We start from the raw sequence: 18,199 nt of genomic DNA, 5'->3' as shown, positions 1-18,199 counted from the left end.
ATGACAGCATCTTTGAGAAGAACGAAGGAAACAGCGCCGCGTAGCTACGTAGGCTATGTCTCATGTCTAGGAGCTCGAATCAATCTCCTCTCTGGTTAAAGCATCCTGAACATCCACAGAGTTGATGTCTCACTCTCCTTCTCTCACGCGTCGTTCCCTTTTGTATCGTGTCGATTCCAATCTCGAGTCCGTCTAAATGGGGGGGAAGAGAAAGCCCCAGTGGTGCAGCAGCAGCAGCTCAATGGCAGGCGCCGTTATCTCGCCGGTCAGTGCATCAGTGGCACGCGCGGCGGTTTGGGATGCAGGGCGTTGCTGATGCTGACAGTCTGCGCGAGGAGAAAGTCCGCACTCGCGTCTCCCGGAGCCCGTGATATGGATGCTCACATGCAGACTTGTTGTTGTTGTCCTTTTGTCATAACGGGACTGACATTTTCCATAGTCACACTATTATTAATATTGTCCTATTATCATGACAGCCTGTTATACCGCATGCCTTATAACGAAGTACTGAGGATGTGTTATTAACGCAGGTTTACGGTTTGTATTACACTGGAAATATATCTAAATCAGATAAGAAAAGTATTTTTAACTGGGGGGGGGGGGGGGGGTATTTAAATTAACCTTAACCCTACTACCCAACTCTCTCCATATCATTTCGGTTCGGCTGTTGACATATCGTGGTTAGCTCACCACGTCATCCCATGAACAACACTTTTCTAAACATGCCTGTGTCCTTATTGTGTCACTATGTTAATCCGGCCAGGGGTTTGATCGTCTCAGATGTAAACATTGATCAGTGAATTGGAGCACGCGGTCTCTTTAAAGACCGCACCTGCGCAACGAGCCGCTGCTGCTGATGCTGCAGTGGCCGGGTTATTTTCGGTAAAACAACCGAGGGGTTACTTTCGTTCAGACATAGGCCTACTGGGCCTCCGTGCAATCACAACGCCGCGACCTCCAGTCAAACTTCTTATAATCAGGATTTAAAAATACATGTGCGTGTGTCCCTGGCATCCGAGAAACGCTGCGCGTCTTTGTGCAACCCCATATAAGGAACATTTAAATGCATGATAGGATGGCTAAATCAATGACAATTGATGACTAACGCTGGGTTGTGTGGATTGTGGACAGCAAACGTAGTGGAAAAATGTATGGTCTGCTTCGCCTTCTTCCAATGACTGTAAGCTATAGGCGCTGAAATGTTTGTCTTTTCTCATTGAAAAGTGTCAATCACCCCATACCATCGTGATGTTCTGCTTATCCATTTGAAAAAGAAAAACGTAATAACTAATAAAACACTGTAAAATCGGCAAACACTTGAAATACATCTTAATTGCCTCACCTTTTACATATTGACCCCACATCAAAGACTTTATTTGTCTTGGAATGAACATGGCTGCGGTAACCATGGCAATCTGGGGATTGGAATGTTAACCCCAGACCAGGGCGGGGTTCAGAGGAGCTCAAGCAGTGTGCGGAGCCGGCCTCAAGTCGACTATAAGAACAGAGCAGCCCTCTGCAGTATCCCAACACAAACCAGTAGAGCACCAACAGGATGGACCTCAGACTGGCCAGTGCAGTGCTTCCCTTGGGCCTTCTGCTGTTCATCACACTGGGGACCTCAGCAGGTGAAATTATCCATTTATACCATTTTACATTTGATATCCTTTTATGCATTTAGCATTACTCATATCACACTACCTTAACTGTTGAGTTATTGTTTGTGTTTGCGGGCGTGTGTGCAGAGAGGAAGTGTGTGTGTGGGGGGGGGGGGTTGACTCCCAGCCTGTCTGCAGAATGTCCAGAATGTCTGCAGCCTAACCCGTAGGCCTCCTTTTGAGTGAGATGCTTTTGTCGCTTTGGATAAATGACCAACTGGGCAGACTGTGTGCGGTGCATGAAAGTGTCTTTAATGGTGTATCCCGTGTCTACGTGTCGGGCGTTTAGGGCCGGTGGTGGCGGTGGTTCCCATCAGGGTGTCGGTGGAGGGCGGGCTGTCTAGCGAGGCTACGGGCTCCTACTCCGGCTCTGTGGTGGAGGGGGGGGTGCTGCTGGGCGCCCTCAGGAGACTGCAGCAGACGGATCCATCCTTTAAGTAAGATCGCACGCCATCACTGCGCAACAAAAGGTGTTTCATTCATCCACACAGCTCTCTCGGGGGGAGGAAAGAAGAGTCTGGTGGTTAGAGCGTTCTGACTCACCGACGACGAAAGGTTGTGGGTCCGATCTCCCGGGTCTGCAGCCTAACCTGTGAGCCAGACGCGTAACCACCATACCTGCTCCTTAACGACAGATACCTGAATCCACAAGCAGGTTGCGTTGGATAAGCGTCTGCTGGATGAAAGCGGGTGGTCACAGCCTAGTCACAGGGTCCACCATTCTCCACTAGAGCAACACTGTATGGCTTGTGTTTTTTCCTTTAATATTTCACATGTCACCCGCCGAATGATTAATGGTGTGCTCCGTCAGGTTCACGGTGAAGGAAGACCCAGACCACGGGCTGTTTCTGGAGAGTGTAAACGGAGTGGCGGGCGGCGGGCAGGCCCAGACCTACTGGGAGCTGCTGTCAGCAGGCGCGCCAGGGGAGTCCGTCCGGCTGGATGTGGGTGAGTACCAGTGTAGCTACGGCAGGATCGCCGTAGTGATGAGGACCTCCCCGTGGCGGGCGCGTGTCGGAGCAGGCCTGACTGAGCAGGCCTGACTGAGCCGCTGGTAGCATCCTCAGAAGACTTCCTTACATAACAGGGAGCGGAGGGAAGGCCTAATGATGGGAGCTTTACCGTAAGCTGTTACACCGGGCGACGCACTGAGGATATCCGTTGGTATACAACAGTTAGGCCCCGTCCCAATATCTCCCCTAAGCCTAGATTTTGTGCGTTCTCGTGTAGGGGTAGGGTGTCCCATTACTGTAGGGAGCAAGGGGGAGTGCTATTTTGCCCTTATAATCAACCCTCAAAACGTAGTGAGGTCTGATGCAGGCTTAAAACGAAGTGGAAGATTTACTGTTGAGGGCACTCCAAACCAAGTGGAAGTTTTAAGGGGGGAGAAATGGGACAGGGCCTTAGTTCCGACCGGGTGGTTTAATGGTTCCTTTCATGTGTGCTGATATAACAGTACGGGGACTACTAATGTATACATGTATAACTCGGCTTTATAGGTGTTACAATAATATTAATTAGCCGACATTAATGATTGTAAGCAAGCTGTGGACTCATCGGAATCACACATGCCACCAAAGCGACTGTCGACAGACTCTGATTTGGTTGCACAGTAAATGGAAAAAACAGATAGATGTACATGATACAAAGCAGCTGGCTTGCGGTAAAGTGTAGACCTACATAAGGCAGCAAGCTAGTGTGCAGGAAAATGTCTGTGTGTTTCTTGGATACAGTCCTCCTGCCCCAGTCCAGTTGTGGAACCATTTGTGTGGGCAGAGCCAAATAAATGATTAAATAAAACAAAGAAGAAATAAACCAGTCATAATCGGTTTGATACATATAACTGTTCACTAATAAAGGGCACTTGTAGAACTGTTGTGTAAAAGCAATATCACACTCGAGGTGTAGCTGTTATACAGAATATCAATATGACTTTGATTCGGTCATAGCAATGAGGCTGCAGACCAAGTGCCGAGATAATCCCATTTATCTGGCCCTGTGTAACATAGTAATGTTAATTATGTAAACGTATTCACTCCCAGCAATGCGTAATACCAAAATCAGTATTGTTGATATACCTATATTGAATACATGGGGGCAGGATAGTGCAAATGTTATGGTAAAGGTGTTTAACTGAAAGATACTATAGGGTTTTGATTCCCAATGTCATTGTAGTCTACTTAGGCTTCCTTCAGCAACCCTCGCCCTACTCATACTTAATGTCATCTAGCTGTAATCACTACAAGGCATTTTGGATAAAGCAAATGACTAAATAATGATGCCGTAGCGGTAGAATGATTAGGTTACTACAGTATTCCTCATTGATGTGATGATGGTTCTATGTGTTTGTCTGTTACACAGGTATCGGCTGCTACAAGCCCAAAGCTGATGAACACATCATTCTGCGTCTGAGCACCTGGTCCAAAGACTTATAAACTAATTCATAGCTTAGGTTTGTAATCAGCCTTTCAATAATATAAGCATTAAAGATTGTATTGGTGTTTTTGCAGTATAGCATACTGCACACATGGAGAACATGGACTCTGCAAGACGTAGTAGCTTTAGTGACCGGTGGGACTGCTAACTAGCGAACTCTAGTGGCCCACAGGAGATGTATCACTGATGATCAAACAAAACATGCATACAGACATAACAGACAAATTACAGACAATGAAATTGATTGTGTTTTGGGGAAATGAGGCAAAATAAAAACCCTGGGTTTGTATGTAAATTATGCATGCAATGAATAAATAATTACACAACATAAACCTTAAGTCAGTTCATTCTCTTTTGCATATCTAAAACATATCTAACATCAAAATAAAAATAAAAAATCTGTCTCACAGCAGAGAATAATACATATCTGTACACCTTCAAATCTTTCGTAGTGTAAATTATGTTGCATGAGGTTCTTCTAAGTAAAATGTTCCTTATTACTAACATTTTTTATACAACACTATTGGGTTTATTATTGAATTGTTTGCCTGCACAGGTAGAACAGGTAGAACCAGAAAGGGATGTCCAATCAGTCCATCAAAACTATCCTACAAATTATATCTAAGATTCATGTTTTGATTGTAAATTATTTATTTCATAAATGTTCGTAGTCAACCTAAACAATTCAGACTACAAATCAATAAAATAGGTTTGTTCAAAACCATGTCAGTTCATTTGGGTTTTCACCTGAGACAAAGGGAGGGAGATTATGGGTCAAAAACAGAAGAGAAGACAGGAAGGGACAGCCATCTCAGTTCCGCTTCCTCTTCACCTCCAGTTTGACTGCGTTTGCTGAAAATATCCAAAACAGAGAAACAAACACACATAGTGGACTTTAAAAAGAACAGAACCAAACCCCCCAGTATGTGTAGCACTCTCTCCTCAGCCACCATCAATCACAATCCCAAGTGGGTTGGCCAGCGACACATCCCAAAGGCCTTTACTCACCTAGCGGCCGACTTGGTACTAAACACTAGCGAGCATTCAGAACCAAGATGGCCGCTCTGTGAATAAGGACCCATTAGAAGCCTACTCACTACAGGAGATGGAGCAGTCGCAGACGCAGGGAACACACTGGGAGAAGAAGCGCTTCCAGCCCGTCTCCTTGTTCTGACAGTTTTCAAGATGGCTACAGCCTAGCTTGGGGTTTCCGAAGTAGCTCTTGCCGGTACAGGTGGCGGAGCAGTTTCCGCTCAGCTCCCTCTCGTTGACCTCCACGCTACCCCGCTGACACATCCCTGGGTGGAGCAGTTTTGTTACTATTTCGATATTCAGCAGGCAATCTTTTCAGCAAGTGAAATGTGAATGAAAACAAAAGCAGCAACAAAAAATAATTCCATGACAGATTTCCTTTTATTCTACTTGCAGTGAATTCTGAATTCATCCCTTCATTAAATTCATTAAAGTCAATAAGGAGCAAGTGAGCAACTTGCTCTAGGTTGCCTACAGGTATACACTGTAGACTGGAAGGGGATCGGATCCATTACCTCTCTGCTTGGAGTAAACACACTCTTTTTCGCATGTGAATTTCCTTTATTCAGGGGTGTTTAATGTCTACTGGGGGCGATAAGCCACCCCCTCCCCACCCGCCCACATGTATCAAACCCCTTTCCAAATTTCCTAAATTCAGATTCATGAAATGTATCTGAATCTATATGAAATGTATCTAATGTGTATACAACACATTAATCTTGTGCTTACTCACTCAGGCAGGATGGTTTGTCTAAACTCAGGCAGTCTGGGAGGTTTGTGTTAACTCATGCAGGATGTGAGTTTGTGTTAACTCACGCAGGCAGGAGGGTTTGGAGGTCCAGCGGCCATCGGACTGGCACACTCTGGTGGGGTCTCCCAGCAGCAGGAAGCCGGCACGACACTCGTACCTCACCAGTGAGCCCACCCACCAGTCGTCACCGTACACCACGCCATTGTAGTCCACGTCCGGTCTGCCGCAGTTCACTACAGTCAACCCCCCCCCCCCACAGAGCACAACGCAGACGCAGAGGAGAGGGAGTTATGACTCATGAACACATTGAGGTTTCATTACAAACCCCTAGTTGACTCAACTGAGGTGCATCAGTATTTATCATTTCCCATCATTTAACATCTTTCCGAGAACCTGGCCAAAAAAGCAGCAAAAAAGCATGAATGTTTACAGACAAGGAACATGAAAAAGAAAGTTTATATTCAAATAAAAGTACAATAATACATAAAAATCAAGTGCAATGACAACGATCTGTGCTCCTTTAAACCGACAAGAAATGTCCATAGTAAAAATGTAACACATTCTTCACTGATTCTGTCCTGACATGAGGCACTAGGTGGAGATCTGTTGGTTTCAAGGTGATTCACTAGCCTAACGACTGAGTGAACATACATCAGCCCCACCTCTGCAGAGGGACTTGAACCCCACCCAGCAGCAGCTGGAGTCCCCACAGCGGTCGCTCTTCAGCTCTCGGTGGCGCCCCCTGCAGCCTCCGAGGCACAGGGGGGCGGTTCCGGACCAGTACGTGTCCTTCCAGGGCTTGGGCTGGGGGAGCCATTCCGTCTCACCTAACAAACCACGGGGCAGCCCTACGTCAAGCTTGGATGAGCCTCAAAGCCTTCCAGACCAGATCATACACTTGTTTGAAAACCGGCTTAATAATAACAATTTATTGACAAAAATATAATACTATATTAGTATCTGCTTGATAATACTCATAACAACACTACTAGAGTGGTGGTGGTGGGCAGGAGAGGATAGGGTGTTCCACTCAGGCCTAAAGTTACTGGGTTTGATCCTCAATGTCTCCAGCCTACCTCCATAGGCATCCTGGACTAATGTGTCCAACCTCATAGTAAATACAATTACTTCTAATGATAAAACCAACAATAACAATACACCGTTCTAAATCTTACCACTGACTTCCTCGTCTGCTGTGGATCTCTGCCAGAACAGGCCCTGCAAGGCGCCCAGCAGCACCACCACCTGTAGCCTCATAGCGGCCGACCAGCCTCAGCCACGGGTCAGCGCCTTGAGCTCCAACCTCTGGGCCTCGGTCGCACCGTCACCCCCGCTGACGTACAGCAGAGATCACCTCCTCCGCGGAGCCACGAGATGTCATGACAGTTGTACTAGTAGTGTAGTGTTCATGTGTGTCCCTGAGTGAAGAGTGAGGGAGCGACGCCGCTTACGTTGAGCTACAGACGCCCGGCTAATCCTCTAAAGGCCGCTAATACAGTTAGCCTTATCGGGCCGGGCTTCCTAATGCGTCTTCACTTTTAATGCCTTTGTTGAAATAAATCGTTGAAAACGAGACGAATGAGTTTAAATACAATGTTTTAAGGCATGCCCGTAAAATGGCTGCACCTACACGATCTCCCGATCTAGGGCCAGCCTGCGCAGCAGCCGGATGGGATGAAAGTAATTTGTAAGGAGGATTAGTGGCAGTTGAAACTGCTCCATGTCACTTTAGGCCACAATGAAGTCGAGAGCCAATACTTCCATTGACGCGCGGGGAGATATTTTCGGCAGGGATTTCGGAGTTGGGGGGTTACGGTCCACGTAGAGTTTATAGAATTCTAAAGATACTATTTTACACAGGCTCTGTATTCTACAGACCACTCTAGAAATTGTTCATTGCGCCAATACAAATCGGATTGGCCAATACACATCGAAGATAAATTAAATCATTTTCAAATTACGAAAATTATCCCTCTCTTCATCCTACACCCCAAACATGGCATACAAAATGTCGTGGAACAGAAACCAGACCGGAGATATTTATAAGCTATCATTTTAATGTCATCGCTGTTTTAAAGCTTCGCCACCAGAGGGTGCTGCAGCCCCTTCTGCACCACTACTTCCCGCGCCAGAGCTATTTTGGTATCAATTAATGAATTACAACAGCTAGAATGTAACAGAAGATGGTGATTTCCAAATAGCTTTGCCACAAATGATTTATTTAAATATATAAAAATAAAAAAGATGGTTTAATACGAAAGTGTGAATATATAAGGAGAATAAGATATTCAAATTGCATCTAAACAGCAAGATTAGTATTTTATTTTGTAATGTTTTTATTGCACAAATAGGTTAAACATTAGGCACTGAAAACTCATAGTACCATGGACATATCAGAAAAATAAATCAAAGAAGGCCAAATAATATGTTAAATGCATGTTAAATTAAGTGCCTTGCATTCTCTTCAAATCCTGAGAGTTTCTCCTTCAAATGAGCTAAAAATAAACACAAAAACCCGTCTCGCCAAGCCCTCTCGGAGGGCACAGTATGAGCACGACAGCCCCTCTCACAGATTAAAGTATTGCTACAGTGAAAGCCAGGTTCTGTTTGTATCCTGCCTTAGACAGTTTCTGGTCCTGGAGCTCGCGAAAGCCATCACCTCCTGGTCCTAGAGCGTGTGAGTGTGCATGTGTGTGTGTGTGTGTTTGGTGTGGTGTGGTGTGGGTTGTTTGGTGTGTGTGTGTGTGGGTTGTTTGGTGTGTGTGTGTGTGTGTGTGTGTGTGTGTGTGTGTGTGTGTGTGTGTGTGTGTGTGTGTGTGTGTGTGTGTGTGTGTGTGTGTGTGTGTGTGTGTGTGTGTGTGTGTGTGTGTGTGTGTGTGTGCGTGTGCCCTGCAAGGAACAGCTTCTGGTTCTGGAGCCAGTGTGTGTTTGTGTGTGTCCTGCAAGGAACAGCTTCTGGTCCAGGAGCCAATGTGTGTGTGGGTCCTTCTGGGAACAGCTTCTGGTCGTGGAGCCAGGAGTGGGGGGGGGGGGGGTGCTTACACCACATGCATGCCCAGCTGACTGGCTGTGTCCTGCAGCTGCAGCATGACCGCGTCCTCGCCTTCCTGGCTGTTCAGACCTCCGGTCAGAACGTAGAACATCCGTTGCTCCTCGTCCTCCCCGCCCACGGCCTCCAGCCCCACCTCCGGCCCCTGCTCCTCCAGCAGCACCCCTCGCAGCTGCACCTCCATGTCAAGCGGACCCCCCGCCTCCTCCGCCCGCAGGCCCAGCCCGAGGTGCTCCGCCTGGGCCCCGGTGTCCTCCTCTTCCTTGTCCTCCTCCTCCTCCTCTTCTTCTTCGTCGTCGTCGTCGTCCTCCTCCTCCTCCTCGTCCCCATCCTTGCCGTTCCGCTCCCTCATCAGCTGCTCCGTCAGCTCCACGCTCTCGTAGCGAATCAGCTGCAGCCGCATGAAGCCGTCCTCGTGCTCCTTGTAACTGGCGCCAAAGGAAAAGCGAATGCAAAAGGGGATCAAAAAGGCGGGAGAGTCGATCCGTGGCGGTCTTTACACAGTAGTCTAGCCACGGTAGAAGACCGGCGTCTTCACTTCACACTGGTTAGGTTGTGTTGGAATTGAATACATACTTTCCCATTTATTAATTTGGCGGACCCCTTTATCCAAAGCCACGCTCAGTCAATTCTGGTATATTCCATCAAAGCAGCAGTCGAAAGGCAAGGTATCCCTCTCATGGCTACCTACAAGAATGCTCTTCATATGCACTAATAACTTATTTGCACAATTAAAGTATTAAAGTTTAACTATCTCCATGCTGCTATTCGGCACTTTTGAACTTTGCTTTACTATATTGCACCTTATTTGAACCACAATAACTACCTCATAACACTGTGAATATTCTATTCTGTATAATGTATGCACTGTCTATATACATATGTGTATTTGTTGTTGTCTTATTGCACTATAATTATGTTATTATGTTATGCTATTTGTTTGTTGTTGTCCTTTTGCACTATTAAGTTATTATGTTATATGTTGTTTGGTAAATATTTTAATAGCACATTTGGAGGATGGGGAAATGTAATTCCGCTCCTCTACTGTATGTAACTTGCACGGTCGGTCAGACAATAAAGTTCACTTTGACTTGAGTTCTACAAGAAGAGTAGAGTGTGGACCTCGGGAATCGAACCAAGTCCCTTTGGCCACCAGACCATTCGACGCGGGGAAGTCACACATGCTTACCGGAAGCGGGGGTGTCCGGAGGGCCATTTGAACTGGTGCTTCTTTCGCAGGTGAACCGTGAGGTTGTTTCCTCGGGTAAAACACTGGTCACACACGTGGCACTTGTAGCGCGGCACAAAATCCCCCTGGATGAGCCCACGAGGAAGAAGAGGAAGGAACACACATTAGGCTAGGCCTGGGCAATAAAACAATAAATTATCGTATTGTGATAGACTTTTGATCAATATCAATATAAAACATGTTCAATATACTGTATATCGATAAGAGACTGGACCACCGAATCTAGTAGCTGGGTTTGTTACACAAACACGGTTCCATACTTATTTACAATATTTGAGTGTTTTTCATTGTTGTATCGACATTGGAGTATTTATCAATGAATAACAGTGGCAGGTCATATTAAGTGTTAAACAGAAGTGTTTAAATCCAGCATGGTAATTCCTAGTCTTTTTAGGTCATTAAAATTATCAATAGTTATCGATATCGATCAATATGATCACGTTATATCGTGATATGTCTTATCTCCATATCGCCCAGGCCTACATTAGGCTCCAGCTCCCTTCCGGAGGGGGCTATTCAGACAGAAAGGCTTTTTTACGGTCGCACCTCGTGCTCTCGTTTGTAGTGGATCTTCATGGTGCGGACGGTGCGCGCCGTGTACGTGCAGCCGGCCGCGTCGCAGCGGAAGGCGGGTTCGCTGGTGTGGGTGTCCAGGTGTTTCCGCAAGTCCACCAGGTTTTTACAACTGTGGCAGAGGTCAAAAGTTTTTTTATGATCAGATGTGAACTTGCAACATTGTTCTGTATTGATATTATTATAACAAGGCCAGGGTGGACTAGGTACTACAAAACCATGCAGTAGCGATCATGAATACCACAGAAAAATAGGTAAGGGGAGTTGCTAAGTAGTCAAGATCTATAAAGAGCATGTGTGTGCAGAGGGCTGTGAAGTAGAGAGTAGTAGTTGTAGTACTACCTGTACTCGCAGTATTCACAGCTGTATGGCCTCTCGTTGCTGTGGCGGAACTTGATGTGGTTGCGCAGTGAAGAGGGCGACGGGCAGGTCATGTCGCATAAGGGACATTTATAGTGGTTTACTGCCAGTAAACAAACAAACAAACCCGTTAATGATGGCATAACTTCCTGAATCACCGGCAACAATATTTGTTGATAAAGTGTTGATGGAAAAGAGAGTTGAAGGGACTGACCATGGGTCCTCATATGGTCCCTCAGCAGTCGTTCGGTTGCAAAACGCTTCGAACAATGAGAACACTGGAACCGCTGACCTGCAAGACCCACCACCCATTAACAATTCATAGTAGTAGCGGATTGTCGTGGAAATATCATTACCAGATATACAAATTATATGAACCTTTTTTATATAATTACTATTCACATTAAAAAGGAATTGTATGCATTCTCCCTGTAGTGACACCTTCCTTCCGCTCTCTGACTGAGAGCTATTAAGCATTTTGCATTTGCATTGCCACTGTAGCCACGAAGTCTGAGCCTCAGACCATGCCTATTCACTGACTTCTTTGTTGTATAGATTCCTTTAACTGTCTTGCAGCCTTGCAGACATGTCCACCTCCCCCATAGTGTATTGCATTTTAACTTGGCCTCTCCGGCCAATCTTAAACTCTCCACAATGGTCACTCCAACTCTACTTTCGTTACCTTTGTATTCACAACACACAATGCAAACGTTTCCTTATAAGAATCTTGATCACTCATTGTCTCACTGAATGTATCCTTCCTTGATATAACTTGATCATGCTCTAATATTAAATCAAATATTTCTCTGGCCGACGTGTCCTCCTTTCTCTTCATCACTCATAAACAAACTATTTAGCAAAAGCATTATATAATTTTGTTATATTACATTGAAATCAGATACACATCAATAAAAAGGAAAATACTGGTCTGTCCCTCCGGGCTTCGCTGAAACATCCGTTACCAATGACTCTGTGGTACTGATTCTGCCTAAGAGCTTTTCGTGTGAAAACGCCTGCTGCGAATGTAAACAATAGCTAAATGCTACTTTAGTCATTGTAATAAGACAATTTGCAAGTACTTGTATGGTGATTCACTGTATTGTCTCCAAACTCTGCACTGACCGATGCAAATTGTTTCAAAGAGACAAAGGTGCTATGTCGCCATTGTTTAAATTTGTGGCAATCTCACACATGCTAAATTCTCTTCAGCCTAAATTATACAACTCAATTATACAGTATTGGTTGCAGAAGTTTTAGTGAGGGCAAGAGAGACTGGTGGTTTGATCATCCCCAACGGTATTACCCTTAAAGGAGCGGGGGTTATGCATCTTTCTAAAGGAGGGCTATAGGTAGACTGAAGAAGAGAACCTTTTTGGCTGTGATCTGACACCCTCACCACCAGACCCTATCCAGCCTCCTCGGTTACCTTCTAGTGCACTCTGGCGCTTGATGTGGTCGAAGAACTTTGTGTTGTTGGCGTACATGGCCCCACAGCCCGGGCACGCCACCACCTTCTCCTGGGTGTGGCTCCGCAGGTGCTCCCGTAGCTTGGGTCGCCCTTTGGCACTCGCTTCACATTCTTCCAAAATTTAAAAACAAAAGATATGAAGACTTAAACGATGGCTGGTAGGATGGCTGCACTATTCCCATGCAAGTCAAATATGAAATGTAGCATTAAATTTGCATGGCATAACCTTATCCTCACAGGGGGTGAGGCTCTGCTGCCGTACCTTTCCACGCACAGCGTAATAAGCATTCACTGTCACCGGTGGGGATGTCCATACAGAGACTGTGCAGCTCCACGTGCCGGTAAAACCATTCAGGGTTTTCATAGGGGGGTTGCTGCAAACACAGAGAGGGTCAATGACTAAAACAACAACAATAATAATTGATTGCAGACATTTATAGATCCAAGCTGACTTTCTGCTGTCCCCCTTCAAAAAACCAAAACGATAGAATTGAAGCCTAAAATGTACCTCGCAATCCTCCCAAAGGCATGTGAAATTGTCAGGGATTTCAGGGATGATATTGCGGTTCTGGTATCCTATACAGCAGGTGCCAATGTTGGGGTTCGAGGTCAGCACCTGCAGGCCCCACTGTTTAAGCTTAGTGTGGTAACAGTGGAAGAAAACGTGACGCCGCAGCTCTTCGGGAACGTCTACCGAGCAGAATCCACAATGTCTCCAAAGGCAGCTCTGCTCGGCTGAAAATTCAAGCATTCACATACGATGAGTATTTATTTATTGTTTCTAAGAACCTCATTGATCCGTGTAATCCAACATGAACACTTTCGATGGACGCATTGTGACTAGGTGAATGTTTCACAGTGGGTTTGATCAATCGACCTATCATTACCCTGACCTTCGTTTTCATCGCTATCTTCCGAAGGGTCCGACGTGCCCAGGTGAGACTCCATGTGCTTACAGAGGTTCTCCATCCTACTGAAGGTGTCTTGACAGGAGCCCCACTCACACTCAAGTACAAGCGGCATTTTCTTCTGTATCCGTTTGTTTGGTGGCATTTCCTTTAAATAGTCTACACCGGTGAACTTACAGGATCTATAACTCACTATTTCACAGCCCGACCATTATTGGGAGTCGGATGACGTCCAGCTGGGCACAGTTGGCACCCAAACAATCAACGCATCTTAAGACTTTCATCTAGTAGCTTTCTATTATTTGTCAGTTTTGATCTATGGCCTATCGTATAATCAAAAACCAAAGTTCTCCTATACACTATTATTTATCATTAAGGGAATAATTTGAAGCAATACAAGCATCTTGAGATATGTGTATTGAACGAATCGGAACGTAAACATGAATGCGCGGGCTGAGTACCACTGAAACACGTCCCCGCAAACTAATCAACACTTTCAACGTTCCACTTGCGTTCATTTTACAAAATGGTTTCTCTTATTTGTTGAAAAAAAAGAACATGGCACAATAACGTAATTGAGTAGGAATTATTTAATTCTCAACAACACTATCCCATTGACAACGGAAATATTGAACACTAATAGCTTTCCAAGAAAAAGCTTCATTGTCCAGTGTCCAAAATTACTTCACATTGATGCCAACTGTTCTAAGAAAAAAAAAACGAAAAATATTATTTCATTTAAGTTACTCATTTTCATAAAAATATGTGATTTCCCCGACAATGTTCATAAATACCAAAAGTCTAGCTCTAAATATTCCTGCGCTATCCTTCGTTTGGCCTTTCTTCTGTTGGCCTTTCTTAAAAAGCTTAATTACATTAAAACCCAACATCACCTTTCATTTGACCCTCACTTTAACTGTTTTCATTTCATACAAGGTTGCCATATTCTTTTATATAAATTTACTAAGTCTGGAATATCACTGGGTGATCTGATTGATACATAGGAATTAAAACACAAATTATCCAATGTTGATGCAATTGTTCAATCAGTAAATAACTTTTTTACTACATGAATGAATGAAAGACACTAACGTGCTTATTGTTCCTTTGTATGCTTGATTTCCTTAAAGATGTAGCAGAAAACCAGAGGAACATCCAGAGCAACGACCAGAATAAAGATCCTGATGATGATATGGACCAACTTATCGAAAGACAAAACCTTCCAACATGCACAACCCAGGACATTGATCACGACTAGAAGCTGTTTGAGTGTTGGGTGTGTGTGCTATTTCTGATGAGGAGCTTAAGAAACATTCATACCCATAACCGCAGATCCCTTTCAGTAAACATATTTATGGTTTATGCTCTCATACCAAATTTGACTCAAAATACTTTCCCCTTTTTGATTTGCTCTGAGGCAGAATGGTGTTGGTGTGATGAAATGGGATCGACATCAAAAGGCATAATATTATTATCAGTCAGCCAGGCCAATCCATTGCAATGTCAATAAGCTTCCTTCTTCTGGATGTCCTCAGTCATAGTTCTGGATTCCTTGCAGTATTTTTTAAACGTCATAGAAAAGCCGCACCAAATGATAGCGGATTCCAAAAGCCACGGCACTACCAAATACCTGGTCAGGAGAGAAGAAAAGTGAATGTGTGCACAATACCTCATCAATTAAAGCTGTTAAACTGAATACTATAACATAAAGTCAACGATTTGATTGTGTTTTTTGGGTTTACTTGTATCAGCAGCATTATGGTGGTGAGGCTCCTCTCGTGAACGGGCCCCAGTATTTTCAGTACCAGGTTTATTATGGTCATGTTGTTGCACTCTATGAACTCATCGTCTTCCTCCTGACCCCGACGAACCTCCAGTAACCTCAGTAACTCTGCCGCCTGTTTGGAGTACACTTCACTTGAACTCTAAGCTTCAAAGACCGTGTAGTGTGGGTTAGTCAGGGTTTACCAAAACTGCCTGTTTCTTTACTAACTTAACTTACAAGCTATTTTTTCATACTAGGAAATTAATAGTTACTTCAGTCCAAATAATGTAGAATCATAGATAGACACACACACAACACAACAATATGCATAAGATGAGCGTTTTAGTACCTGCAGAATAAGATTTCCCAATTTAGAGAGATCCTTCCTTTTGAATTTAGAGTAGCTCATTCCCAGTTGGCCCGTGCTGGGATTCAACCTGGATGAAACGTCATAGCTTCGCAGTCAATACAATAACATTAAACTACGGTCCCTGAAACTAAATCTGCTGTTACTGGGATTTCATTATTATATTTGTACAAAAAAAAAAACATTGATTGTTGTCTGTCTGAAACATTATGTTGTTGATTGCTGCTGCCTGCCTTGGTCAGAGCACTCTGGGGAAAAAAACTTTTTTAAAATACAATTTAAAAAATAACTAAAAACAGGAGGTGTTGAGAGGGCGAAGCCAACAGCGTACCTGGGTAGCCGGTGTCTGGGACACGGGATTATGTGGAACAGCTGCGGCAGGGAGTAGAGGAAGTTGACCACCTGGGGGATGAAGAAGAGCAGCATGGTTTTGCTGAAGTGTCCCAAGATGCCGACCACCGCAAAGGTCATCCCCGCAAAGTAGCAGAAGGTGTCGCCCACGAACACAGAGGACGGGTACCTGCACGGGGGACAAGACCATGTTCTGTTGGTGGAGAATTACGCTTTCTGGTCAAATAAAGTGTCAGTCTAGACATGGAAGACGGCAGAGGAATGGAAATGCCAGTCTGTCAGGGGTGGATGTATTTGGAGGAGAATGGTTTGTGTGGGATGCTGAACCAACCGGTTATGGTAGAAAAGTCCCAGCGTGGTGAAGAAGAACGGTAGCATAAAGTAAAGGGAGAATATGTGGTCGTCTCCATAATCTCCTGTTGGGTATAAACAACAACAACAAAAAATAGACCCCAAAATGAATCACATTACTGTTGAATACACATATATTTTACAATGTTTCCTTGTTATAAGTCATTTAATTGACTGGTTTACAGTAGTTGGTGACTGCTGGCCCACCCACCATGGAGCTCAAACAGGTTGAAGAGGATGATGGAACCCGAGATGAACAGGGCTTGTCCCGACTCAATGCCGTTGATCCCGGCCAAGATGTTGATGGCGTTGGTGCAGAACACAGCCAGCATGCCCATGTAAACGTAGTACAGAATACCTGCACACCACAGCAAACATAGTTTTAAAATACCATTATGTAATATGTTATTATCACAGAAGTACTTTATAATTATGATTACCCCTCACTTTCATTATTGGGATTAATTATTGATATTAGATCAGAGAAAACAATAATATAAATAATTGATAATAATTTTCATTATCAATAAGATTGCCTTGCCTAGGTCCAAGTGGAGCCCTAGCAGTAGTCTGAAAGGCTTGGGCACCACGATGACGGTGTTTCCAAAGTTGGTGAAGTAGACCATCAACAGAGGCAGGGAGGCAATGGTGGGCAGCAGCAGCTTGTGTCTCCAGCGCAGGTTGAGCACATCGTCAGCAAAGCCCAGGAAGATCATGCAGCAAATGGCTAACAGAGCGCCAATCAGCTGGACAAACTGGTCAAAAGAAATAACACAGTTTGCCTGACTGTCCATAGCATTTGGGATCCTAATCTGAATTGGCTAAAACATTTGAATTGGACGCCAGTCAAATGATGACTGACCCCCAAAAAGGGGCGGGGCATGACGTATTGGTAGAGGTCCCGGATGGGCTCTCATCATGTGTACAGTTATATTACACTTACCTCGTCGTGTGGAAAGACTGTGCACTGGTCCCCAACAAGGCAGCTCAGGAAAGGCACGGGGATGAAGCAGAAGAGGATGATGAGGAACACGGTTCCGCTGATGACACCCTGGGATTCTGGACTAAACCGGGACACAACAAGCACCGAATCAGAGCCACGACAAACATAACGCCGACGTAGCACAATCAGATGATATCATGTGACCGTTATGTTATCCCAAATGAACGACAATAAAAATGTAAATACAATAAAAATGTAAAGACACTTACACTTGCTTTTTGGATGTTTTGTTCATGTCAATGCCATACAATTTGGCCGCGATGAAATGGTCCTTAAACGCCGGTATGAGTTTGATTGTGGCCAAGCACCCGAGTGCTGACAACATGCAGTTGATCAGAAGCGGCAAAACTGGGATTGGAGACATGATTTCGGGATTTTGTAGATTCGATTCGGGATGAACAATTTGTTTGTCGATCAATGTTTCCAATCTAGTGAGTTAGACTTTCGATCGCTCGATACATAAACCTCGCCAGAGTCCTCCGGGTCCAACTACGCGAGTAGAATACGATCCATCAAGAATACCGTCGTGACTCCCGCGTATGGGAGCGACTTCCATGAATCACATAAATCATCCATTCTAGCATTTCAGACAACACGCTGTCATTGTATCTACAATATGTACCACTTCACGGTCCACGTCGGAAAGGATTCGCTTAAGACCGCTTCCTGTTGGATCTCGAGGTCGGACAAATAATAACGTGACACCGGTTTTCTTCGTTTATTAACCTTCTTTATAGGTCCATGTTATTAAAGAGTTTTTAGATTCGTTTTCCACAAATCACAAATCCTAGAATTTCGGACAAGCGGTCATTACGTGTACGATATGAACCACTTCAGTGTCCACGTCGGAAAGGTTTCGCTTAAGACTGCTTCCTGTT

General features: G+C 44.7%; 4 protein-coding genes across 4 annotated transcripts; 1 reads left to right on the top strand and 3 right to left on the bottom strand.

Annotated features, from left to right (window-relative positions):
• The first annotated feature begins 1,490 nt into the window (after positions 1 to 1,490).
• On the top strand, positions 1,491 to 4,296 carry LOC311353977 (cobalamin binding intrinsic factor-like). Its single transcript, XM_084473760.1, has 4 exons — positions 1,491 to 1,628; positions 1,948 to 2,095; positions 2,470 to 2,606; positions 4,020 to 4,296. The coding sequence occupies exons 1-4, from the start codon at positions 1,556 to 1,558 to the stop codon at positions 4,091 to 4,093; spliced, it is 432 nt and encodes a 143-aa protein (XP_084329886.1). The 5' UTR covers positions 1,491 to 1,555; the 3' UTR covers positions 4,094 to 4,296.
• Positions 4,297 to 4,905: 609 nt separating this feature from the next.
• Positions 4,906 to 7,134, bottom strand: LOC311353896 (zona pellucida sperm-binding protein 3 receptor; the record flags this gene model as incomplete). Its single annotated transcript, XM_084473695.1, is given in 6 exon segments — positions 4,906 to 4,946; positions 5,192 to 5,392; positions 5,943 to 6,110; positions 6,540 to 6,704; positions 7,038 to 7,041; positions 7,045 to 7,134. Coding segments are annotated over 6 exon segments (669 nt in total).
• Positions 7,135 to 8,090: 956 nt separating this feature from the next.
• On the bottom strand, positions 8,091 to 13,928 carry hinfp (histone H4 transcription factor). Its single transcript, XM_084474591.1, has 9 exons — positions 13,470 to 13,928; positions 13,085 to 13,311; positions 12,839 to 12,950; positions 12,535 to 12,687; positions 11,323 to 11,400; positions 11,091 to 11,211; positions 10,722 to 10,860; positions 10,116 to 10,240; positions 8,091 to 9,354 (listed from the first exon to the last, which is right to left on the bottom strand). Exons 1-9 carry the CDS (start codon positions 13,627 to 13,629, stop codon positions 8,916 to 8,918), a joined length of 1,554 nt encoding a protein of 517 aa, XP_084330717.1. The 5' UTR covers positions 13,630 to 13,928; the 3' UTR covers positions 8,091 to 8,915.
• A 128-nt stretch (positions 13,929 to 14,056) lies between these two features.
• Positions 14,057 to 18,164, bottom strand: dpagt1 (dolichyl-phosphate (UDP-N-acetylglucosamine) N-acetylglucosaminephosphotransferase 1 (GlcNAc-1-P transferase)). Its single transcript, XM_084474705.1, has 9 exons — positions 17,531 to 18,164; positions 17,262 to 17,382; positions 16,860 to 17,073; positions 16,530 to 16,676; positions 16,299 to 16,383; positions 15,948 to 16,136; positions 15,599 to 15,686; positions 15,227 to 15,382; positions 14,057 to 15,114 (listed from the first exon to the last, which is right to left on the bottom strand). The coding sequence occupies exons 1-9, from the start codon at positions 17,683 to 17,685 to the stop codon at positions 15,049 to 15,051; spliced, it is 1,221 nt and encodes a 406-aa protein (XP_084330831.1). The 5' UTR covers positions 17,686 to 18,164; the 3' UTR covers positions 14,057 to 15,048.
• Between the last annotated feature and the right edge of the window lie 35 nt (positions 18,165 to 18,199).

This window comes from Micromesistius poutassou (genome assembly GCF_964030765.1).
Source record: "Micromesistius poutassou genome assembly, chromosome: 10".
Taxonomy (NCBI): domain Eukaryota; kingdom Metazoa; phylum Chordata; class Actinopteri; order Gadiformes; family Gadidae; genus Micromesistius; species Micromesistius poutassou.
The sequence above is the reverse complement of the archived record's forward strand: the minus strand, read 5'-3'. Positions and strand labels throughout refer to the sequence as shown.